This window comes from Pelodiscus sinensis, chromosome 31 (genome assembly GCF_049634645.1).
Source record: "Pelodiscus sinensis isolate JC-2024 chromosome 31, ASM4963464v1, whole genome shotgun sequence".
NCBI classification, from domain to species: Eukaryota; Metazoa; Chordata; order Testudines; family Trionychidae; genus Pelodiscus; species Pelodiscus sinensis.
The window spans coordinates 1198107-1222800 of NC_134741.1; the positions used below are offsets into that span (position 1 = coordinate 1198107).

General features: G+C 53.6%; 1 protein-coding gene across 1 annotated transcript; it reads left to right on the forward strand.

Annotated features, from left to right (window-relative positions):
* The first annotated feature begins 3 nt into the window (after positions 1–3).
* LOC102454509 (uncharacterized) lies at positions 4–24694 on the forward strand. Its single transcript, XM_075912885.1, has 12 exons — positions 4–22; positions 148–269; positions 2264–2359; positions 2933–3163; positions 3472–3494; positions 4180–4295; positions 4858–4917; positions 6164–6364; positions 15340–15405; positions 20966–21082; positions 21391–23561; positions 23815–24694. Exons 2-11 carry the CDS (start codon positions 237–239, stop codon positions 22395–22397), a joined length of 1950 nt encoding a protein of 649 aa, XP_075769000.1. The 5' UTR covers positions 4–22; positions 148–236; the 3' UTR covers positions 22398–23561; positions 23815–24694.

Consider the following 24694-nt stretch of genomic DNA (forward strand, 5'->3'; position numbering starts at 1 on the left):
GGAGGGGGGATTTTAACGCAGGGTGAGGGGGACCCTGACCTGAGGAACACAGAGAGGGGGAGGGGAGGGCTTCTGGCTGGGCAGGGGGTAAACAAGACTTTGGGGGCTTTTTTTTATTTTTAATTCTGATTTTTTTTGTATCCTCAGTGCTGGTACCTCACACACCGGTCCCCGGGATCTGCCCCTCCATTGCTGAGTGCAGGGAAGTGACACAGCCCCCTAGCCTTGAGGCAGCCATGGCTGCAGAGAGCCCTGTGGAAAGTCTCCAGGTAGGAAGCGACACGTCCCGTCTGTCTGGAGGATTTCACAGCCCCTGTCACTCTGGAGTTTGGGCACAATTTCTGGCAGATCCCCCTCAGTGCAGAGACACACAGCAGCAGGGACCCCTCCGGCCCATTCAGCGGCTAGCAAACGTGATGGAGTTTCCAGGTAGCAAAGAGAGCAACATGGGACAGGGTGTGTGGGGAGCACCAGGAGGCTCTGATGCTGTTCTGTGAAGAGGATCAAACTCCCATCTCTGTGGTGTGAGACAAATCCCAGGTTCACAAGCTGGTACCTTTATAGGAAGCTGCTCAGGAGTACAAGGTACAGAGTTCCTGTCCAGTGTGATGGGAAATAACATTGGCTTTTAATTACAGGCTAATTTCACTGACTGTTACCTGGCATGGCTCTTTAAAGCCTTCATGGTACAAGAGATGCTGTAAAAAGTAAATATTTTGGCTTTGTGGCAACTTACATCAAGTTTTTACAGATACCTGATGTGGGAAAAGTTTCTCTGAGGCTCTGAATCCTGAAACCCAGCTTTCAGTGGTGACAGGAGGGGTTTTAACATAAGGGAAGGTGTTAACAATCAGAGAGGTTTAGATCAGTGTTTCTCAACCAGTGCTATGAGTACCCTTAGGAGTACTTGACACAAAACGGGGGGGGGGGGGGAGGGGTACATCAACACAACTGAAATTTGGAGAGAACTGAATTTTTGTTTTATGTTTTACAACGCTTTGTTATTTTTGTAATTCTTACACCCAAAAATTTAATTGCCTGCCCTGCTACAATTAAGTTATTTAAACAAATGTGTTGCAATGGTAGGAAAAAAATGGTGTGTCTGAAAACTGTAGGTACTAGGGGTACTTTTTTTTTAAGGGGTACTTTATTTAAAAAAAAAAACAGTTGAGAAACACTAGTTTACATCACAGGAGCTGAAGGCCAGTCTCTGGGAGTGAGCTGCCTTAGGACTGGAGAAGAGGAGGTTAAAAGCTGTTACTGATTGGCTGAGAAGCAGTAGTAATCTATCAGTTGTCTTATAGACCCATAATGCCCAGCAAGGGACAGTCTCTGGCCTGAGCAGGTCATAGTCTAGTTGCACAAATGGTGGGAAGGGAAAATGAAGCAGCAAGTTTCCTTATGGTGACCAAGCACATCAGTTATAGAGTTTAGTCCAGAACTCTGCTCTCTCCACGCTCAGTCCGAGGCTACACTAACCACTAAGCCACACTCCCCCCTGCCTCTCCACATCACTGAACAGTGATGAAGTGTGGCCCTTGGAGGGAAAGACGCCTTGCTACCTGCCTCAGGCCCTGCAGGGAGAGGAGATTTCCCACTAAGATGCTGAACTCCTGGGCTGAATTATGAGGGGTTACAGATAGATGCGGCAACCGGCACTAGAGGAGGTCGCTGGGCTGGATGCTGTGGGGCCCCGAGCATCTTGAGTCCGCCCATAGTAGGGCTCCAGGCGGTGCAGAGCCATGCCAGATATCACTGGGATTTGACTGGGTAGTAGCCAGGGTTCAAACTGGTTAACTGATGAGCAAATGCTTATTGGTTCCAGTTACTGGTTAAACTCCCCACTGTTCCCAGCAGTGAATGTCAGTCTGGAGCTGCTGGTAGTCTCCACCCGCGAGAGAGCCCTGCCCCCCAGGAGAGACCACATCTACTACTGATCTTGTCTGTCAGCGGATTTAAAAAAAACTGTAACAGATTAAATTGTAATCAGTTACTTAGTATTTTTAACCCTTTTTACCTCCCTCATCCCCACTTACATCATTCTTTATGAAGGTGCCACAACCACTTTTTCCCCCACGCTCACAGGCATCCTGCTGCATCTGCAGTCTCCTCCTGTCCTTTTTCAATGGACAAAGTAACATCCAGGACTGAGTCCTTGCTGGACAGGGACGGTGCCAGTTTTCCAGAGCTCTATCTTAGAGGCAGACAAATGGGCTCCCAACATCTCATGGATTTACCCTGGTGCTTATTTCTGTTTCTTCAGGAAGAATTGAAGGCCCATTTGAAGACTCTGAGGGAAGAGAGAGAAAAGCTGCTGGGAAGGAAAACGACAGCAGAGGGGAAAAGCCAGGAGTATCTGGTAGGTGCCAGTGGCTAGGGACTGGCAGTGGGAGGGCTGTGTTAGGAGGCAGATTCCTGTGTGGCCTGGTGAGATTGGGCTTGTTTGTATCTCTCCTGGATCATAGATTGCTGAGTTAGATCCATGTGTAGACAAGCCCTGAGCTTTCATGTCAGTGGATGAGTTAATGTCCAGCTCTTGTGGCTTTCCCAGACATCCTCCCCAAGTTGAGTGTGCCCCTGAAGGGCTGTCTCCTCACTTGGTACATTAACATGTTTCCTTCTTTTTCCTTCCTGGGTATCTCTGTCAGGCTGGAGCTGAGTCCTGCCTCCTGCTGCTTTGGGTCTGAAAGTCCCAGCGCCCATAAATAACACAACCTGCTGTACGTGACAGCATGACATCCCTTTCAGAGTGACACAGGGCCAAAGAAGATGCTGGAAGAGATGCCTCTGCCTAGTACCCAAAGAGTAGAGTCAAGTATCACAAATTTTAGGGTTTTCCAAGAAGTTCTCCCTACTGCGAACTCAGCTTCCCTTAAAAGGGCCCCAGGCTCCATCCATGTCCCTGACCATCACTTTCCCTGTTTTCATACAGAAATGGACCCAAGCTGAGAGGCAGATGATTGTGGCTGAGTTTCAGCAGCTGCGACAGTTCCTGGAAGAACAAGAGCAACTCCTGCTGGCCCAGCTGCAGAAGCTGGATGAGGAGGTTGGGAGGCTCCAGACTGACACTGTTAGGAGACTCTCTGCGCAGATTTCCCATTTCAGCGAGCAGATCGTTGAGGTGGAGGGGATGTGTCAGAAACTAGCGAGTGAATTTCTACAGGTGAGACTGAGGGAGAAATGTCTGAGCTTCCCACACAGGGAAGGTAGGCTCCTGAATTACAAGTGCTGGGATCCAGCCATCCAATCTCAGTGTAACACCGCATGCATTGCTGACATGTGAGTGACTGTTGTGGTTTGCAGAGTTACGGGCACAGAGCTATTAGAGATGGCAAAGCTCCACTCATTCAGGGGATCCATGGGCCTGGGGCCAAGGCAAGGCCCCTCTTCCCATGTTTACAAAATCCCTTCCCTGCGGTCCCCTATGTGTGTCCAATGGGGCTGAGATTCTTTTCTGTCTCTTTTCTCTAGGACATCAGAAACACCTTGACCAGGTAGGTGGTTCTCACTCATCTCACTACACAGCGCAGGGAAAGGGCTTGGAGCTGATGTTAGCAGCACATCTCCCCAGGGCTGTACAGCCAAATGTTGGATACAAATGTCTCTGATTTAATTCTGAGGGTTTCACCCTTGCACAGTAGACTCTGGAATTCCCCATTCAGGGCACAGTCTGACGTCAAATATTTCCTAGAGCTGTCACCTCACTGGGGACTGGCTGCCTCAGGACTGTGGGACTGGAACATGGGCATATCACTACTAGGCACATTCAGCCCAGAGCAGCAGGGATCAAAAGTCTGTCCCACTCAAGGGCTGTTTGGAGACCTGTGTGGAAGGAGCTGGGGAGGGGGCAGCTGGAGTCTGTCTAGTCCCTAGTGGGCAGATTCCTTCAGCCCTTCACCTAGGAACCTCCTGTTCCTCAGTTCCTGGAGGCCAAGGAGTGAGATGGCCATGGAGACTCAATTCCCCTTTTGTCCCCCAGCTGGTCTCGCTAGGCCAGAAGTGAAGAACAGCAATGAGACCTTTCGGGGAGGGTTGCGCGCCCATGGACTGTGTTGCCCCATCTCTTAGACTGGGAGAATTGGAGGAATTCTAACTCCAGACCTGTTAAAGCTGAGACTTACTAGCCGGAACTTCTCATCAGTAAATTAAATACAGTTACATGGAATTGTTTCTGTCCAGGTGTGAGACAGGGGAGTTCCAGCTGCCAGAGGAGATTTCCCCTGAACTAGAAGAACAAGTCAGCAGTTTCTCCCAGAAAACGATTGCTCTGTCAGAGACTCTGAGGGAGTTCAAAGGTACCTAGAGGGGATGGAGGAGGGGAAAGTGGTTCAAGTATCTAAAACTGTTGAATCTGGCCTCTGAAGCCAAACTTCCCCTAGCTCAATTCCCACGTGGAGAATGACGGCCCCATAACTCAGCTCTCAGAGACACTGAGTGAACAGACCCAACTGCTTGCAGATAGAGCCAGGGGTTTGCAAACTCTGATCCTCTCATTCAGAGATCAAAATGGCTAAAGTTACTGTGATGGCCATGTGTTCTGCCACCACAGCTTCCGGTTATGATAAGAGGCAATAAGTGAATTGAGAAACCAAGTGGGAGGAGGTGAGGAGGGAAAAGTAAATCTCTCTTACAGCTTGTCTCCCCTGGGATGGGGGTGAGGCTGCAGGGATGTTGGCTCCATTGCTGGGAGGTGCTCAAGCGAGAGAGGAAATGAAAGTTTCAGACTCTTTCATACTCAGTACCTGAGTGTGTGTCTGTCTGGTCTCTGATACAGTTGAAACACAGAGTTCACAGTGGGGACATTGTTATGAAGAGGAGAGTCTGGAATCTCACCTCCCTTATTCCTTCTCCCTCCAGACACTCTGCCCTCTGCACTGGAGAGAGGAAGAAGAAAATCCCTGGGAGCTTTCAGACAAGGTAAATTTGCAGGTGAAGATTCTTTAAATGATGAGAAAATTCCCGTGAAAACATTTTCATGGGATTGTCATTAAAGTTACCAACCAAACCCAGCGACCATGGTGCACACAGCCCTAAATCTCACCCACTGATCAGTGAGGAGACCCAGGGGCACTGTATGGGGACCTTTGGACACTTTGAGAAACACTGGTCTCTGAGGTATGATGCTACAGGGATGAAGTTAAAGCACACAATGGACAGCACCTGCAGGCTCAGATTTCACTGCTCAGTTTCAATATGGGGTTGGTTTCAAGCCATAAATAGGCTGAAAGGCTGAGAGCTGACTGGCTTCCACTGTATCAGTCTGTTCATGGCAAGAAACTGCTGGATCCCCAAGGGCTGTTCACTGTAGTGCAGGCCTGAGCAAAATACAGCCAGCCCGTGCATTTCCTCCATTAGTGTCATGGAAGAGTGCAACTCAACCACTTTCCAAAATCTTGGAGTGCCCACCTCCCATCAAAATGAATTGCCCACCACTGGTCTAGTGGCTACAGCTCAGTGAGAGCCAATAACTCAAAGTTGAAGCCAGACAATTTCAGGCTAGAAAAGAGGCACAATTGTTTGATAGGGAAGAGGATTAGCTGCTGAAACAAATGAGAAAAGAACTGATGAACTCCATCTCTTGATGTCTTCAAATCAATACTGGGCAACTTTCTAGGAAACATGCTGTGGGGAAACAGAGCTTTGTGCCTGGTTAACTGGACTAAGTGCAGTGGCTTGTGCCACAGAGGGGGTCAGACTGCAAGGCTAAAGATATCTTCTGACCCCATGAATCCACGAATTTTAAAAACTCATCCTGCAAACAGTATACGTGTTATATGATCTGAATGGTTTTAACTTCATTTAATCTCTGTTCTGCGTCAGCTGAGAGAACCATAATTTGTGCTGCGAATCAATGAATGAAGATTAAGAATTTTCAATACAGCCGCTTAAATTTAACCTATGTCCATGTTCAGGCAGGTGAATATATGGTTTATCAGAAACACTGAGTGCTGAGAATTGAATTTCATTGTTACAGGCGCAGTAATGTTGAAACTCAAGTAGGTACCAAGAGAAATGAATATGGATTTGGGATCTAACTTGAAGGTGCTGTTTATGGAATATCTAGAATGTGTATCACTAGGAATAGTGTCTGGGCGGAATGGGGGTGTGGAAAGGATTAAAGCCCCTTCTGAAATGTCTCCAATTGCCCTTCTCCCCCTGACAGGCTGCAAAACTGCCACGTCTGTCTCCAGCTCAGCCCCTGGCCTGCAGAGCCAGGGACAGGAAATGGCTGTGGCGGAGCCGGTGAGCTTCAAGGAGGTGGCTGTGTATTTCTCTGAGGAGGAATGGGCTCTGCTGGACCCGGGCCAGAGAGCCCTCTACAGGGATGTGATGCAGGAGAATTATGAGTCTGTGAACTGGTTGGGTAAGGATTCCTGTCCCCTCCGGTATCAGAAGCTAGGTTGGGTTTGGTTGAGGCCTCAGTGTCAGGAGTAGCAGCCCCACTAATCCTCGCTCCTGTGTGAGACTTCCCTCCACGCCTCCTGTCAGGGGAAGCAGGTTCAAGAACATAACAAAGGGTCTGCTCTTCCCACAGCCAAGGTCTCAATGTGCTTCCCCATTATCTTGCCCATGTTGTGCCTTGGCTGGAGGTGTCAGTGGAAGGGGCCAGCCAAGATCAGCAGATGGGTCTGGCTGCTGTTAGTGCCTGTGGGGTACTGTGGGGTATTTCGCCCCCGGGGAGGGCTTCCGTCCGCCCCCCCCTTAGTCCTTTTAGCCGTTGTCAGCCGCGCGCGCCCGGCTCTGCTCTGCTCAGCCAGTTGGGGGAAGGGGGTCTGGGCTCGCCCTGGCTCCGGACCCCGACCCAGGGCCCTAAGGTCAGGAAAAGAATCCCCACCTAGCGGGGGGGGGGTCGAAAACCCTAAACTCCCCCGCTCTCAGGGTCCACGTCCCTGCCCTGGGCCACTTCTTCCCCCCGGCCTAAATCGCCTCGCCCCCGAGGCCTTCCGCCCGGGCCCCTGCCCAGGGCCTCCAGTACCTGAGCCCTCCCGCTCGCTGCCAGGGTGGGTCCGTCTCACCAGTGTCCCCCCCTCTCACTGGTCCGGTGCGACCTTTTAAACTGCCCGTCGGTCGCAGGCAGATGACGTCACCCCCCTCGTCGCCTCCGGCCCCCCTTCGGGCCGGCCCACTGGTGATGTCACCCTCGTGGCCTCCTCGCCCTGCCCCTTGTCCGCACCGTTCGCTGGCCCTGGCTCATAACCCGGCCGGTGTGCCTCCGCCCCCGCTCGGAGGGGGCAGGCGGCTATACACGCCGCGCCGGGGAGGGTCCTTTCCCCCACGGCCGCGGCGCCCCGGCGGCTTCCGGGAGGGGCGGGGCTACCCTGCCACACACCTTCCCCCTCAAGTCTCGCGTCATACTCGCCATTACTGCCTCCGGGGTTTCTACTGCGCGGGACAGCCAGTCCGCGTTCCCGTTGTTGACCCCAGGGTGGTGCGTGACTTGGAACTGGTACGGTTGCAGGCTGAGATACCACCGCAAAATCCGTGGGTTCGTGTCCTTCATATGTTGCATCCATTGCAACGGGGCGTGGTCCGTCACCATGGTAAATTTATTGCCTAAAAGAAAGTAACGTAGTGAATCGATAGCCCACTTTAGGGCCAAGGCCTCCTTTGCGATCATCGCGTACCCCCTTTTCCGGGGGAAGAGTTTGCAACTTAAGTAGAGGATGGGGTGTTCCTCTCCTACCTCCTCTTGCGTCAGTACGGCCGCCAGTCCCACCTCGGAAGCGTCGGTCTGTAGGGTGAAAGGCTTATTAAAATCTGGCTGTGCCAGCACCGGGGCGTGTACCAACCGGTCTTTCAGTTTTCGAAACGCGTCATCACAAGCTGGTGTCCACCTTACCCTCTCGGGTTGTCCTTTCCGTGTGAGATCTGTGAGGGGTGCGGCTAAAGATGAAAAGTTAGCAATGAATCGTCTATAGTAGCCCGCTAAGCCGAGGAATTGTCGTACCTTCCTTGTTGTGGTTGGGGTAGGGTGTTCCCGCACGGCCTGTACCTTATCTATTAAGGGTTTGAGTTTCCCCCTCCCCACTGTGTACCCCAGGTATGACACTTCGGCCCTCCCAAATTGACACTTCTTTGGGTTAGCTGTGAGCCCCGCCCGCCTCAGGGCTTCTAACACGTTGGCTATATGGTCCAAATGTTTTTCCCAGGACTCGCTAAATATTACGATGTCGTTGATATACGCGGCCGCGTAGTCCTGATGATCCCTTAAGATTTGGTTCATGAGTCTTTGAAATGTGGCCGCGGCCCCATGCAGCCTGAACGGCATGTTCTTGAACTGATATAGCCCAAAGGGGGTGGCGAACGCTGTTTTTGCCTGGGCTTCGGGTGAGAGCGGGATCTGCCAATACTCCTTGGTCAAATCGAGGGTCGACAAATAGACGGCTCTTCCGAGACGGCCCAGTAACTTGTCTATGAGTGGCATGGGATATGCGTTGAACCGAGAGATCGCGTTGACTTTGCGAAAGTCTATGCAGAACCTCGTTGATCCATCTGCTTTGGGCACTAAGACAATGGGGCTCCGCCACTCACTACGGGATTCTTGTATAACTCCCCACTCCAACATGGACTGGAGTTCCTCCTTCACTGTACCCTATAGCTTCCGGGGAAGGGGGCGCATGTTATCTCTTACCACTTTACCTGGTTCCGTTTCTATCTTGTGTTGTATTAAAGGGGTCTGCCCGGGTCGGCTTGTCAATACTGGCCTGAATCGGTTGAGGAGGTGGTATAGTTGTTCTTGTTTCAGGGGCAGGAGCTTTTCTCCAATCCGTGTCCCCTCGATCCTCACCTCAGGCTCCCCCCACGGGCCCAATTCGATGTCCGTTGCCCGAGGGTCGATCAGGAGGGCTTCCCGCGTGTGCCACTTCTTTAGCAGGTTCACGTGGTAAATTTGAGTTTCCCGTCGGTTCCCGTTTACCCGCACCTCGTAGTCAACTGGGCCTAGTTTTCTTATTATCCGGAAGGGCTCCTGCCAGTGGGCTAAGAGCTTAGACTCCCCACTAGGAAGTAATAGTAGGACCTGCTCTCCCGGTTCAAATTCCCTCACCTGCGCTTTCCTATTGTAGTATGTCTTCTGCCCTTCTTGCGCCTTTTCTAGGTTTCCTCGGGCCCGGCCCGCCAAGTCATGTAGGGTTTTCCTCAGTTTCTGTACGTATTGGGCGGCTCCCAGGGCAGGGGAGACCGACGTTTCCCACCCTTCTTTTACGAGGTCCAAAACCCCTCGCGGTCGCCGCCCGTATAACAATTCAAAGGGGGAATACCCGAGTGACGCCTGCGGTACCTCTCTTACGGCGAACATCAGTGCAGGGAGCAACTTATCCCATTCACGGGGGTCGTCCTGTGCGAACTTTCGGAGCATCCCCTTCAGCGTGCGGTTGAAGCGCTCCACTAGTCCGTCTGTTTGGGGGTGATACACTGACATCCGGAGCTTCCTGATCTGCAACACCCTACACAGTTTTGTCATAACCTTAGATGTTAAGTTCGTCCCTTGGTCCGTTAGCAATTCCCTGGGCAACCCGACCCACGAGAACAGTTTTACCAATGCCTCGGCTATGGCGGGTGCTGTGGCCCTTTTCAGGGGCACCGCCTCTGGGCAACGGGTGGCATAGTCCACGATGACCAGAATGTAACTATGCCCGCGCCCCGACTTCTCGAGGGGTCCCACCAGGTCCAACGCTACCCGTTCAAAGGGGGTCCCAACCACGGGAAGGGCGACCGGGGGGGCTGGCGGCACCCGATTCCCGGACGTCTTTTGGCACTGCGGGCAGGAACTGCAGAAATTTTTAACTTCCTGGTACACCCCGGGCCGGTAGAATCTCTGTAGCACCTTCTGTCGGGTTTTTTCCGTGCCCAAGTGTCCAGCCCACGGGTGCTCATGGGCCAATTCCAGGACCTTCCACCGGTACGGCCGGGGAACCAGCAGCTGCCATCTTTCCTCCCCAGGAAGTTCCCCCGGGATACTTGGTACAAGTGATCGTCCCTTACCTCGAATCGGGGCCCGTCAGGTCGGTCGGGCGGGTTTCCTCCCGGCTGTTCGCTGGTTGTGCGCACCTGATCCCAGGCCGCCCACAGGGTGGGATCCTCCCGTTGCTGCGTGAGGAAGTCCCCTTCTTCCACCTCGAGGCGGGCGATGGCCAGCGTCCCCCCGATGGGAAAGTGGTGGGCGGGGCTCCCCCTCCGTCCTCCTCTCCTTGGGCTACCAGGGTCCCTTGCCCGGGTTCTGGCTCCTGTCTGGGGTTGCCTGCCCTGCCCCACTGCCCTAAGAGTCTTTTTAGGCCGGACCAATCCCACCCCAACAAGAGTGGGTACGCTAGTTTAGGGCCGACGGCGACCACACATTCGCTCTCTAGCTCCCCATCCCCTATCCGTACGCGGATCGTTGGGTAGTAATGAATGTCCCCATGGACGCACTGGAGGGCTATGGGAGCGCCCCTGGCCCGCACCGGGTATATCACATCCTTTCGGACAATGGTCTGTCCGCACCCTGAGTCTAATATGGCTTCCACCGGGTTCCCATTAACCCACAGTTCTTTTATTACCTGCGCCAGACTTGCTGCCCTTCTGTCGGTGCCGCCGGCGCGCCTTTGTCCGAAGCTATAGTCCATCAGGGTGCAGTCCCTTTTGTAGTGGCCCTCCTGGCCGCACTGATAGCAAATTACCTTCGGGGTTCCTTCTGGCGGGGGGGCACCCGACCCCGTCTCGGTCACCCAGTCCACCCTGGCTTCGCCGCCCGGCCAGCTCCACCAGGGTGCCAACCTCCTCTCAGGGAGGGGCCCTAAGGGGTTTCTCCGTACCTCCCCGCCGCGTTGAGTTCCTACGGGCTTTGGCGCCCCTGTTTCGCCCTTCCTGGGATCCCTCGGGGGCCCCGTAGTTACTTTCCCTTCTGTCCCCTCGGCGGCCAAGTAATGTTCCATGAGGGTTACGGCTTCGTCCAGGGTCTCCAGTAGGTTCCGCCGCACCCATTGCTGCCCTTCCGCGGGGAGGATACAGACATACTGTTCCAATATGACCAGGTCGTCCACCTGGACCCCTGTCTTGGTCTCCGGTTTGAGCCATCTCATCCCCGCTTCCTTCACCCGCTGGGCCATGGCTCGCGGTCGCTCATGAAGATCATACTTGGCTTCACGGAACCGCCTGCGGTGGGTCTCTGGGGTGACCCCCAGCTGATCGAGAATTGCCTCTTTAACCTTGAAGTAGCACAATGCGTCGCGGGCCGACATCCCCCGGTACGCCAGCTGGGCTGGCTCCGACAAATAGGGCGCGAGGAGGGTTGCCCAATGTTCCTGGGGCCATTTCGCTGCGGTGGCCACCCTCTCGAAGGTCACCAGGAAAGCCTCCAGGTCGTCCTCCAGCCCCAGTTTCGTTAGCCGTATCGGTAATTGGGTGCCGATCCCTTCCCCTCCTCCGGGGCCCCCGGCCACCCCGGGTATCCCAGCCGGGGCCCCTCGTGCCATCTGCTCCTGCCGCTCTTGGAATTGGTTGAGGAGCTGTTGCAGCGCCTGCATCTGCTGTTGCTGCTGCGCCTTTTGGGTTTCCGTCCACCACTCCAAGATCTTATTCGCCTCCATCGTCTCCTGACAATCAACACCCCGTTAGCGCCTTGCCCCTGGTCTAGACCCCCGTCTCGGGGTCTACAGTGCCCACATTCTCCACCACGTGTGGGGGATTTCGCCCCCGGGGAGGGCTTCCGTCCGCCCCCCCCTTAGTCCTTTTAGCCGTTGTCGGCCACGCGCGCCCAGCTCTGCTCAGCTCAGCCGGTTGGAGGAAGGGGGTCCGGGCCCACCCTCGCTCCGGACCCCGACCCAGGGCCCTAAGGTCAGGAAAAGAATCCCCACCTAGTGGGGGGGGGTTGAGAACCCTAAACTCCCCCGCTCTTGGGGTCCACGGCCCCTCCCTGGGCCACTTCTTCCCCCCCGGCCTAAATCACCTCGCCCCCGAGGCCTTCTGCCCGGGCCCCCACCCAAGGCCTCCAGTACCTGAGCCCTCCCGCTCGCTGCCAGGGTGGGTCCGTCTCACCAGTGTCCCCCCCTCACTGGTCCAGTGCGACCTTTTAAACTGCCCACCGGTCGCAGGCAGATGACGTCACCCCCCTTGTCGGCCTCCGGCCCCCCTTCAGGCCGGCCCGCCGGTGACGTCACCCTCGTGGCCTCCTCCCCCTGCCCCTTGTCCGCGCTGTCCGCCGGCCCCGGCTCGTAACCCGGCCGGTGCGCCTCCGCCCCCGCTCGGGGGGTGCAGGCGGCTATACACGCCGCGCCGGGGGGGGTCCTTTCCCCCGCGGCCGTGGCGCCCCGGCAGCTTCCGGGAGGGGCGGGGCTACCCCGCCACAGGTACCCTTGAGCTACATTGACAGAGTGTGCGTCTTGTCCGTGCCCCACAGCTCAGGTTGTTGCTGTAGAAAGACACAAGCTCCATTCAGGGGCTCAGGCTTTCAGCCAGGTTTATTGTCAGAGGAGCAGGGTGCTAGTGTCCCAGCTCCCCTGGCACAGGTACAATGAGACGTGTCCCACCCCGACAAGAGTACCAATCCAATTAGCAACCCCTTAATACCTCATACAATTGGGTGCCCCTCAATATGAGGCAGCTGAAATGGGAGGCTCAGAGTGATGGGTGGGAGCTGAGGCGGCAGGGGCCTGCCATTAAGCTCCAGCGAACCAGGTGATACAGGCACAGAGGCAGGCGACAAGGCAGCCTTTACCTCCTGGAGGATGTGTTGTGTTGGCAACACTACATCCTGGGCAAGCACCCTGGGGTCCACTCAGTCCTGCCAACCATTGTCCAGGAGATCAGTGACTTTGGTGACACCAGCCAAGACCAGCCTTGGGGCACCCAAGGGACATCCACCCTCCTGTGGCACAAGCAGGGGGTGAGCAGGAGGAGTTCAGGCTGGAGATCTCCACCCTCGAACCATGGGGGCAGATGTGATGGCAGAGCCCAGCTTTCAGGAGCTGAGGAGATCTCTGCAGCTCTCAGAGATTTCAGAGGAGATGTCTCAGAGGGATCACAGCCAGCTGCTGGTGGTAGCAGAAAACTGGATGGCAGGGGAGGCAGACAAATCCCCCAGGGCCACTTTCATAGTCTTGTGGTCTGACCTCGACTTGCCCCTTTTCATTCTGCCACTGCCCGTTTGTTCCTCGTCTGTCTTTCCCTTTTCTTAGCAACCCCTCTGTCCGCTTCTCCTGTGTCAGGCGCTAGAGGGGGTTGGGGAACGCAAAGAGCCCAGGGCCCGCTGGTGAGTTCCTGGCAAGCTGTTGCTGAAATCCCTGCTGCTCTGTGGGGCACAGAGAAAAGCCCGGGGGGCTGTTGGATTCGCTGCCACTGAGGCTTCTGCTGGCGGGAGCATCCATTGCCGAAGGCAGCCCTGGAACCCTGGTGGGCTGCCACTGCTGCAGTCGCTGCTTTTCCAGGCAGCCCCTTCTGCGCTGTAGAATAGTGATAGAAATGTAGCCGTGTTAGTCTGGGGTAGCTGAAGCAAAATGCAGGACAATGTAGCACTTTAAAGACTAACAAGATGGTTTATTAGATGATGAGCTTTCGTGGGCCAGACCCACTTCCTCAGATCAAAAAAACCTGATCTGAGGAAGTGGGTCTGGCCCACGAAAGCTCATCATCTAATAAACCATCTTGTTAGTCTTTAAAGTGCTACATTGTCCTGCATTTTCCTTCTGCGCTGGGCTGCCCTGCTGCTGCTGTTCCGTCAGCGCTGTCTTCCTTCTAGTCAGCATTCCCACTAAGGCAGCGGTTCCCAACCTCTCTCACACCGGAAACCACCAAACCCAGTCACAAACTGGTAACATTGAACGTGCAAAGACATTTTGCAAGTAATGAATATGCAAATAGTTACAAGTCCCGCAGAGATCAGAGTTCGCAGATATCGACACTAAAAGAAATCACAGAAAAAAATCCCTTTTGGCTGCTGAGTGGGGCAGCCCCTCCCCCAACTGGTGCCTGCAGGTGGAGGGGTACAAGAGGGGTACCCACAGCGGTAGAGGGCATTTGGAGCACCCTGTTTTGAAACTTTAGACATTTTGTTGGGGCATAGGAGCAGGTGTCCCCAAATGCTACCAGCAATAACCTCTGCCCTCCTCCCTCCTGCCCCTTGGGGTGAGAGAGCTGCCATGGCATCTGTCCCTCTTCTTTACAAGCGCTGCCCTGTATCTCTCCTCCCTTCCCCAGCCAAACTGCTCTTGCTCCCCCAGCCCCCCTCCTGCCCCCACCTCACACATCCCTGTTCCCCCTCAGCCCATCTATCTGTCCCCACATGGCTAGCTCCCCCCACCCTGCACACTCTGGAAGCTGATGGCAGCTTCCCTAGGCCCGGGCAGGGATTGCAGCCCCCTCCACTGGGAGCATCCTGTGGATAAACCCTGCCCCTGCAGCACTGGGACCCTTTTCCTGGAGGGACAGGAGTGGAGTGTCTCTGACCTCTCCTTAAGCGCTGCCTGCCCTGGGATAGGGGCTGGGCTGGGACACTGCTCTGGAAACAGCTTCCTGCGCACAGCTTTCTAAATTGGCCCAGTGGGAGATTTCCCCTTCCTGGCTGTAGCCTGAGCTGGGGGGCCCAGCAACCCTACCCACCCACCCCCTTCCTTCTCTCCAGGGCTCAGAGATCTAGACTTTGTCTGGCTCCAGAGTCTCAGCAAGCAGAGGCTGAGTGTCATTTCCTGCTGCTGCCCAGCTGGAGCCAGGGATCACTTTCTCCTGCTCCTGGGTCCTCTTGAGCAACAGGTTCCCAGGTTCCTGCTGGCTGCTGCTGAGTCATAGTGCAATACCTACCCCTGCGCTCAGGCAGCGTGTCGTGGCCCAGCAGTTCACGACCCACCACTGGTCCATGGACTAGCAGTTGGGAACCACTGCACTAAGGTGTGTGCCTGTGCAGCTGCACACGAAGAAGTGAATGCCACAGAGCCTGTTAACGAGGTGCCTCCTGGACCCTGCAGAGAAGGTGGAAGATGGTCATGTGCTGGAGAAATAGGGAGTGGGTGGGGTAGTGTGGGAGAATAGGAGGAGGGGTAGCAGGATCAGTGGGATGAGGTGGGGGTGGGCTGTTTGAAGCATCCCAGCATCAGCTAGAGCCTGGACACTTTCTTCTATGCTCAGACTGGGCAGGGGGGAGTAGGCTGCATCAGGGGTGGGGTGCCAAGAGTCAGGTCAGTCCAAACTCAGCTTCCCTTTTCTTGTTGAAGCAACCGTGAGGCTGGAGTGAGGAGCTGGTATTAACATTGATGTTATTCCTGGCATAGCTCACACCTTGTAATTATGTGATGGGGAGGAGAAATGCGAAAATGCTATGTTCCACTGCTAGAATTATAGAGCAAACCCCAAGCTTTGATTTCTCTGCAGTTCTAGGACAACGAGTGCGTCACCTCCTATCAGCAGGGACAGAGGAAGCACTTGCGTTTGGCCAAGGTGAGTTTCAGCTAACAGCTGATGGACATGTGGCGGGAGAGGTTAGTTTGGTGGGAGGGAGACAGATCCAGAGCAGAGAGGTGCAGAGAGCTGAGGGGTTCTCATAGACTCATAGACTTTAAGGTCAGAAGGGACCATTATGATCATCTAGTCTGACCCCCTGCACAGTGCAGGCCACAGAATCTCACCCACCCCTCCTAGAATAATCCTCTCATATATATATATATATATATAATATATATAAATACTTTGAAGACCCCAAGATGCAGAGATCTTCCAGCTGTGATCTGTACCCCATGTTACAGAGGAAGGCGAAAAACCTCCAGGGTCTCTGCCAATCTACCCTGGAGGAAAATTCCTTCCCACCCCAAATATGGCGATCAGCTAAACCCTGAGCATGTGGGCAAGACTCACCAGCCACACACACAGAAAGTTCTCTATAGTAACTCCTATCATCCCTCCAGGATCTGACTTCCATTGGTAGATTTGTAATTGTAAAGCCTTTATGCTGCCTTTGTGGACACGTGTCTTCCTAGTGCAGTGGTCCCCAACCTTTTGGGGCTGCTGGGCACCCAGGGGCAAGGCCACTCACACTGGGCACCCAGAGGCAGGGACGCTGCGTGTCCAGTGCCAGCACACCCCTTGCACCATACATCTGGGGGCAGGGTGCACGTGCCCAGGGGTGGGGCCACCATACACTGCGTGACCAGGGGCCAGCACCTCACATGTGCCAGGGGGCCGGGTCGGCCCCAGTCACTCGGCAGGAGCACAGAAATGGCCTGGCGGGCACTATGGCACCTGCAGACGCCGCGTTGGGGACCACTGTCCTAGTGTTCTGGGGAAGTTGAATATTTTTAAAAGTGCAGAGGAGGCTGCAATGAACCCATAACAAGCTGAGGATCAGGATTTAAACTGCCGCCAAGTCCACCCAGTGAACAAACCAAATAAACATCCTCAGGGCACAGAGAACCTGCAGCAGCAGGATGTGCACAGCCTCTGTGACAGGAGGAGCCGCATGCTGCCCAGGGGCTCTGCCAGCTCATGGGAATGCTCTGGGCAAGGACGACCCAGAACGTGCGGTAGAGCTGCATTAATCAGCCATTGGTGCCTGCAGATGGGCTCTGTGTGATATGCAAGAGTGAGGGGAAACTCTAGGCAGTCTCAGGCCCCCATGCTGACCACCAGGTCTGCATCCCACAGGGCCGCTCAGAGATTGGTCAATTTGGAAAGAAACGGCTGCGCTTAAGAGCAGCGCTGCCCCTTTCTAGGAGACACATGACTCTTTTTCTCTTCCTCTTCTCCAAAGCACACAAGAAGCAGCAGCAACAACACATCCCTTCAAGGGCTTTGATCCATAATTAGACAAAAGCTCATGAGCTAAGTCTAGGAATCAAGAGTTCTTCCCATTTCCCGCAGCATTCACTGCGCAGGCAGAGACAGTCAGGATTGGGAGCCATGTATATTTCAACCTCCATGACTTGATTAGGCAATGAGACAGCCAGGTCAGGGCCATATGCACTTAACCACTGTTGCTGCTGGGCTTAAAAACTGGCCTTCTAGCTTCTGCAGGCAGGCTGGGCAGGTCACAGGTAACCTGGCCCGCTCCATAGGTAGCAGTAGTCCTGGGCAGGTGCAGCTGCAGGTCCTTATTGCTGACCCTGGTCCCATGGGGTAGTCTCAGCAGGACAGAGTGACAGCTCAGCTCCTCCCCTTCTCTGAGCCATGGGAAAGCTGCACCTCTACCCTTGCCAGGTGAGCCAACCTCCCAAAAGGACTCCGCAAAGGTATCAGCCTCCTACAGGGTATTCTTACAATACCAGCAAGCCGGCCTGAGCTGCTTAGGTAAGTGAGGGTGTCACTGTTAGGGGTGCAATCAAATACACACACCCACATTGCAATGTTCTTGCATCAGGTTTGAGCTGATGATGGAATAAACTGCTGGTTAGGTAAGTGTCTGGTTGCTGCTTAAAGATTGGCCAGTCCTCTGTCCTGTGGTAGAATGATCTCAATAGGGTATGTCCATAAACAGGCGATCGGAGCTGGGAAGAGGCCAAATGGAGCTAGCCTTTTATAGCTCTCCGGCATGTGGATGGCAGGGTTCCCTATCTTTTTTCCATCCAAATGTGGAATGCATGTTGTGGTGAACTGACATGGGCTCTTGTGCGCCACCAGACCAAACAAAAACCCTTTTCGATTTAGTATCTAATTTTTTTAAAAGTGACCATATGGATAATTAGTTCAGTGAGGACAGGCTAGTTCATTCAGCACTCATTACTCAAAAAGTTAAATGCAAGTGTAAGAGAAGTAAAAAGCATAGACCAGTCAGATCATTAACATCCACACTTGGAAAGAATAAAATGATAGAGACACTATGGCTACGTCTAGACTGGCATGATTTTCCGCAAATGTTTTTAACGGAAAAGTTTTCTGTTAAAAGCATTTGCAGAAAAGAGCGTCTAGATTGGCACGGATGCTTTTCCGCAAAAGCACTTTTTGCAGAAAGTGTCCGTGCCAATATAAATGCGGTTTTGCGCAAGAAAGCCCCGATCGCCATTTTTGCGATCAGGGCTTTTTTACGCAACACAATATTGCGTTGTCTACACTGGCCGAACGGGAGCAGCATAGTATTTCTGCAAGAACACTGACAATCTTACATGAGATCATCAGTGTTCTTGCGGAAATTCAAGCAGCCAGTGTAGACAGCTGGCAAGTTTGCAGAAAAACTTGCCAGTCTAGGCGCAGCCGATATGTGCATTGCGGGTAGTGCCAAGCAGTAACAGCGACAATAATACAGTGATGTGCTGCAAGCTGGGTGAAAGACTGTATATCTCTGGGAGACAGAGAGATGTTTACTTTACAACCATGTGTGTGACACAGGCTGTGTGTGTAAGAGAGGGACAGAGATTGCTTGTGTGCTGGCTGCTACTGGGGAAGTTTCTGGGAAGCCCCGTATACTGTTTCTTTAAGACACTGTAAGCTGTCCTGCTTTGTCCCTGAGTCCTGTTGTCTTTTGAGTGTGCACCCATCTCTGTGTGTGTCAGAGTGTGTGTGTGAGTGAGACACAGAGACTATGTCTATACTGCACCCTTCTTCCACAAAAGCTTATGCAAATGAAGCATGGAGTAGCATATTGCCATGCTGCATTTGCATAATTAATTAGCAGCTGTTTTTGCTCCAAAAAGAGCTCTGTAGATGGCTCCTTTTTGCACAAAAACCTCCTCTTGCACAAGAGCCGTTCTTCCTGAAAAAATCTGGATGGAGAGTTTGTGTGTGAGACAGACTGTGAGCAGGCTGCTGAGATCTCTCACAAGCAGAGCACTGCTTCTAAGAGAGTCAGGCTGTCACCATTCACATCCTGAAGCAGCCAGACTGACCCCCCTCTGCCATGCTCTGTGGAGTTTGGGTACAACCTCTGGGGACACCCTGAGATAGCACTCCCCTCCCCCCACTCTGTGCAGTTAGGAGGTTCCCTCCTGGGAGCAGGTGCAGGATAGTGCTGGGCAGGATGTGATTTTCTCCTTGGCAGCTGCACGTGTGCACAGCTCACAGGGAGCACAGGTTGAAGGGACTCATTGTTCCAAGCAAAGCCTCCAGCACTGTGAGTAGAAACACACAGGGACCAGAGGGAGTTGTGTCACATGAACTGGTCACATGCCCGTGCCTGCTCTGATGAGCCACGGTGGCATTTCCCTCCGTCTCACTGGAAAGTCCATGGGAAGGTCTGTCCGTGGAGATGAGCTTTCCATGGCCTGTATGTTTTCTGGATGGACTGTCCCTCTGAATGCTCCATTCACAGTGTGCTGGCTGGCCTGGATGGAAATGACATGTTAGGTATTTCTACAGCAGTACCTATATTTGAAAGGTGGGCTCATGGTCAATATTCATAACTTGAGGTTCAACAATGATGTCCAAGTGCAGATAGGGATAATCACAACCATCGCATCAGAACGTTCCCATTGGCATTGTACATGGCACTATTACAACAAATCGGCTACGTCTACACTGGCATCATTTTCCAGAAATGCTTTTAACAGAAAAGTTTTCCGTTAAAAGCATTTTCGGAAAAGCACGTCTAGATTGGCAGGACGCTTTTCCGTAAAAGCACTTTTTGTGGAAAAGCGTCCGTGGCCAATCTAGATGCGCTTTTCCGCAAAAAAGCCCCAATCGCCATTTTCGCAATCGGGGCTTTTTTGCGGAAAACAGTACTGTGCTGTCTACACTGGTGTTTTGTGCAAAAGTCTTTCGGAAAAATACTTTTGCCTGAACGGGAGCAACATAGTATTTCTGGAAAAGCACTGACAATCTTACATGAGATCATCAGTGCTTTTCCAGAAATTCAAGCGGCCAGTGTAGATAGCTGGCAAGTTTTTCCGGAAAAGCGGCTGATTTTCCGGAAAAACTTGCCAGTCTAGACACAGCCATCTTGTGGTAGCACTATGACCTACATAGTCATATTTTAATCCTATAAAATCATAGGGGTTTCTTCCCAGCACTAGATGATTGTCCAAGAAGGGGTCTGGCTGACAGTGTGAGGAAGGCACCCATGAGGCAGAAAAAATGTGAATGGTTGATTCTGTGCAGCCAACAGGGACAACAAATAGGAGGCCAGGCTGGCCAGGTGGAAGGCTGGAATCCATACATAGAGGCTGCTGGTGGCAGTGGTTGTGGCAGAGTAGAACCAAGGTTCCAGAAGGGGAGCTGAGCTACAGAAACAAAGCAGCTATCACCCTGAGATACCACCTTCCCCTCCCTCACAAGAAGTGCAGCAGACACAGGTGGGGTCAGGAGTGTGGCACACAGGCAGGGTCTGAAGCAGCCAGCAAAGGATTTCCCTCATTGCTCAGGTAACTTATTCTACTTCTGCCTGGTTCAAGTAGAGCATCCAAGCCAATGAGCAGGAGCTTTGTGGACAGAGCCCTTGCAGAGCCACAGCTGGGGAGCTGCTGGGTCCTTTCTAAGTTCTAGTGACCTGCCATGTGGCCACTGCAGTCTATGCCTTGTCTGTGTCCCTTAAGCAGCATATTCCTGTCCTACGCTGGAGTGGGTGAGGGGATGAAAGAGGCCATGAGGGAGACTTAGTTGTACCCTGGAGCTGTGGATCTCAACTTTTTTAGACCATGGCCCTCACTGCTCACTGCAAATTTTCCATGGACCTCAAGCCAACCACCTGTGGTGACAGAATAGGTGTAGAAGAGCATAGTTTGGGTGAGAGGTGTGCTGGGAGTGGGGGTGTGAGGATAGGGATGTAGAATCTGAGGTGAGGGTGTCACTTACCTGTCTCCATTTTTCCCACAACTCCTAAGCACCGCGACTCCTACCCCACTGCTTCCATTTGCCCTTAAGAGTGGAGCAGAGCATTCAACTCCCCTAGGGAATAAGCTAGGCCATTCATCAGGCAGGGGGGTAATGCATCCTTTCTGCAGAGGAATGTGTCCTGGGAATCTTGTAACATCCAATCTCTGCAAGGTAGGTGGGTGGGTGAGTCAGATCCTGGGTCTGGAAGTAGTAATGGCACAGACTTTAATGAAGAAAATCAGCACTTGGTTAATTGCTCTCCAAGCAGGATTTCCAGTCTCCAAAGCTCATGCTAGATCCTGGGTGGAGCGAGAGGAGGAGATGTGGATCCCCGGTCTCCAGGGCTGTGAGGAAGGGGAGAGCATCAGACACACCCACACAGGTGAGCAATCAGCTAAACTGACTCAGGAACCAATTTCTGTGTGCTCATAGCAGGTGTCACTTGTGCACTTCTATCAAGTCTCACTGAGCTTTCAGCTTGTCTTCAATTTCAGTCAGAGTGGAGGGCAAAGGTTGGTCTGTCTCCTTTGGGAAAGGACTCTGTGGAAGGAGGATGGGCTCAGCTCATAATTATTGAACTTTCAAGGATTATGTGGGCATGTTCCCCATTCTGTATTCCCTGTTCAGAGTTTTCTTTTCAGCTCAATACAGGGAATGACTCCTGTCTGGTTTCTGTCTCTGTCCAAGCAGGTGATGAGATGCTGAGTGAGAACAATGAGGAGAGTCTTCAGCAGGAAGCACAGGAGCAAATCACTCCACATGAAATGTGGCTGGGAGGATCTGAAGGACATGTTTCCCAGATATGTGAGCAGGGAGAGACCTGTAAGAGTCAACATAGCCCAGACAGGCACATGGGAAACCATTCAGAGAAGGGACAGGGTGAATCCAGTCACAGGAGCAGAGGGATGAAAGGAAACATAGAAACCATTCAGCAGAAAATCCCCCTTGAGCAAGCACTCTCCTCGTACAATGACTGTGCTACTCTTATTGAACATCAGAGAATCCACACGATGGGACAAACCTTTTATTGCTCTGACTGTGGGAAAAGCTTTAGTAGGCGTTCAAATCTTTCTAGACATCAGAAAATCCACACAGCAGAGCCACGTTTGAGCTCTGCTGACTGTGGGAGAAGCTTCAGTGAGAGCTCAGACCTTGTTAGACACAGGAGAATCCACACAGAGGAGAAAACCTTCATCTGCTCTGACTGTGGGGAAAGCTTCAGATGGAAATCACATCTTAATCTGCATAGGAGAATCCACACAGGGGAGAAATCCTTCATCTGCTCTGACTGTGGGAAAAGCTTCGGTTGGAATTCACATCTTAATCTCCATAGGAGAATCCACACAGGAGAAAAACCCTACAGCTGCTCTGACTGTGGGAAAAGCTTCCGTGGGCGCACACATCTTCTTAATCATATGACAATCCACACAGGAGAGAAACCTTTCAGCTGCTCTGACTGTGGGAAAAGCTACTGTAGGCGCTCATATCTCGTTGTACATAAAAGAATCCACACAGGGGAGAAACCTTTCAACTGTTCTGACTGCGGGAAAAGCTTCAGTACTAGCTCATATCTTGTTATACATAAGAGAATCCACACTGGAGAGAAACCTTTCAACTGCTCTAACTGTGGGGAAAGCTTCAGTAATAGCTCACATCTTGTTAGACATAGCAGAATCCACACAGGGGAGAAACCCTGATTGCTCTGTGCGGGGGAAAGTTTCAGGGAGAGGTGAGGCCTTGTTAAAGGTTGGAGAATTAACACAGGAAAAACCCTTTGCCTGTTGAAAAATCTTGATTTGGCACTCACATTTTAACAGTCATGATACAATCCACACAGGAGCAGCATAGAACAGTAGAACTGGAAAGGACCTTGAGACATCATCACCTCCAATCCCCTGCCTTCAGGGGAGGCCCAAGCACCATCTATCATCCCTGATAGATGTGTATCTGACTTGCTTTTAGATACCTCCAATGATGGAGATTGCAAAACCTCCGTAGACAATTTATTCCAGTTTTTAATCACCCTGGGTATGTCTACACTACAGCGCTAATTCGAACTAAGCTAATTTGAACTAGCGCATCTAGAACTAAAAACTAGTTCGAATTAGCGTTTTGCTAATTCGAACTAGCACGTCCACACTGATTGGAGGCAGGGGGGCATTTAAGGGCAGCTGAAACTGGTTCTGGCAGGGCATCAGGTCAGTAGTTGCTTTGTGTGGCTGCTGTCTGAGGCTATCTGAGGCTCGAGCTTAAAGGGACCCCCCTGGACAGCCGGTTCTCAGCTTTTCCTGCTTGCTTGCCAACCTCGCCGAGGGACAGCAAAGTGTTGGTCTCTGTGCCCATCTCTGTCGGTGCTTCCCTTCGGGGGGGCCACCGCAGGTGGCAACATGGAGCCACAGCTCGCCCTGCACCTTCTGGTGCACTTTATGGACTTGCTGCTGCAAGCCTGCCACCAATGGCTCGAGGCTGCCTGGCACCTCCTGGTGCACGTCAGCCCCCTGCCTCTCCGCCTGGCCGCCCTGGGGGCCGTGGAGGAGCCGCGGCGGCGCCCTGGCACCGGCGTGCCCCGCCGCGTCTGGCGTCTGGACACCAGCACCGACTGGTGGGACCGCATCATCCTGGAGCACTGGGAGGATCGACAGTGGACCCAGAACTTCAGGATGAGGAGGGACACCTTCCTGGAGCTCTGCGAGTGGCTCGCCCCTGCCCTGCGCAGAAGGGACACTCGCATGAGACCCGCCATCCCCCTTCAGAAGCGGGTGGCCATCGCCCTCTGGAAGCTCTCCATGCCGGACAGCTACCGATCCGTCGGGAACTAGTTTGGCGTGGGGAGATCCACCGTCGGAGCAGTGCTCATGCAGGTATGGCACTCGTCGGCCACCGAGCCAGAGGGGAGGAGGGCTGCGAGGAGGCGATGGGCCGCCCCAGGGACAAAGGGGGGGCGGGAGGAGGCAAAAGTGCCCCGTACCGGAGGGGTCGGTCTGTCCCGGCCGTACTACACGCCGCCAGGGGGGTTGCTTCCGGGAGTGGGGCGCGGGGCACTGCCAGGGCATGAACGCTCCCAGCCACCCGGGTGCCCCACTGATTGGCGCTTTGCTATGTCTCTCTCCGCAGGTGGTCAAGGCCATCAACCGGGTGCTGCTCTGCAGAGTGGTCCGCCTCGCTGACCCAGATGCCGTCATCTGGGGGTTCGGCGCCCTCAGCTTCCCCAACTGCGGTGGGGCCATTGACGGGATGCACATCCCCATCCGTGCCCCGGAACACCAGGTGTCCCGTTACGTGAACTGCAAGGGGTACTTCTCTGTGATCCTGCAGGCCATGTGTGACCACCGGGGACAGTTCACGGACATTAATGTGGGCTGGTCCGGCAAAGCACACGACGCCCGGGTGTACCGCAACTCCTCCGTGTGCCAGCGGCTGCACGCCGGGACCTTCTTCCCCGACTGCCACATCAGGGTCGGGGGTGTGGAAATGCCCGTCTGCCTGGTGGGGGATGCCACCTACCCACTGCAGCCCTGGCTCATGAAGCCCTACACGGGGCACCTCAATCCCTCCCGCCAGGCTTTCAATGCCAGGCTGACCAGAGCCCGCATCGTGGTGGAGGGGGCCTTCGGGCGACTGAAAGCCCACTTTTGATGCCTCCTCACCCATCTGGACCTGGCTGAGCACAACATCCCTCCCGTGGTGGCAGCATGTTGTGTGCTCCACAATTTGTGTGAGCGAAAGGGGGAGGCTTTCCTGCCAGCCTGGATGGCTGAGGCTGACCGCATGGCTGGACACTATGGTCAGCCCCGCACCGCCGCCATCCGGGAAGCCCAGCGGGGAGCCGTCCGGATCCTGGAAGCCCTGCGGGAGAGCTTCCTGGTGGAGGAGGACGACTGACCTCTCCCTTGCGTGCCCCACTGGGGCCTTCTTCCACCCTATCCCCCTTCCCCTTTCCTCTCCCTACCTACTGTAAAATAAAGACACCTGTTTTTCAAACAAAAATGTATGT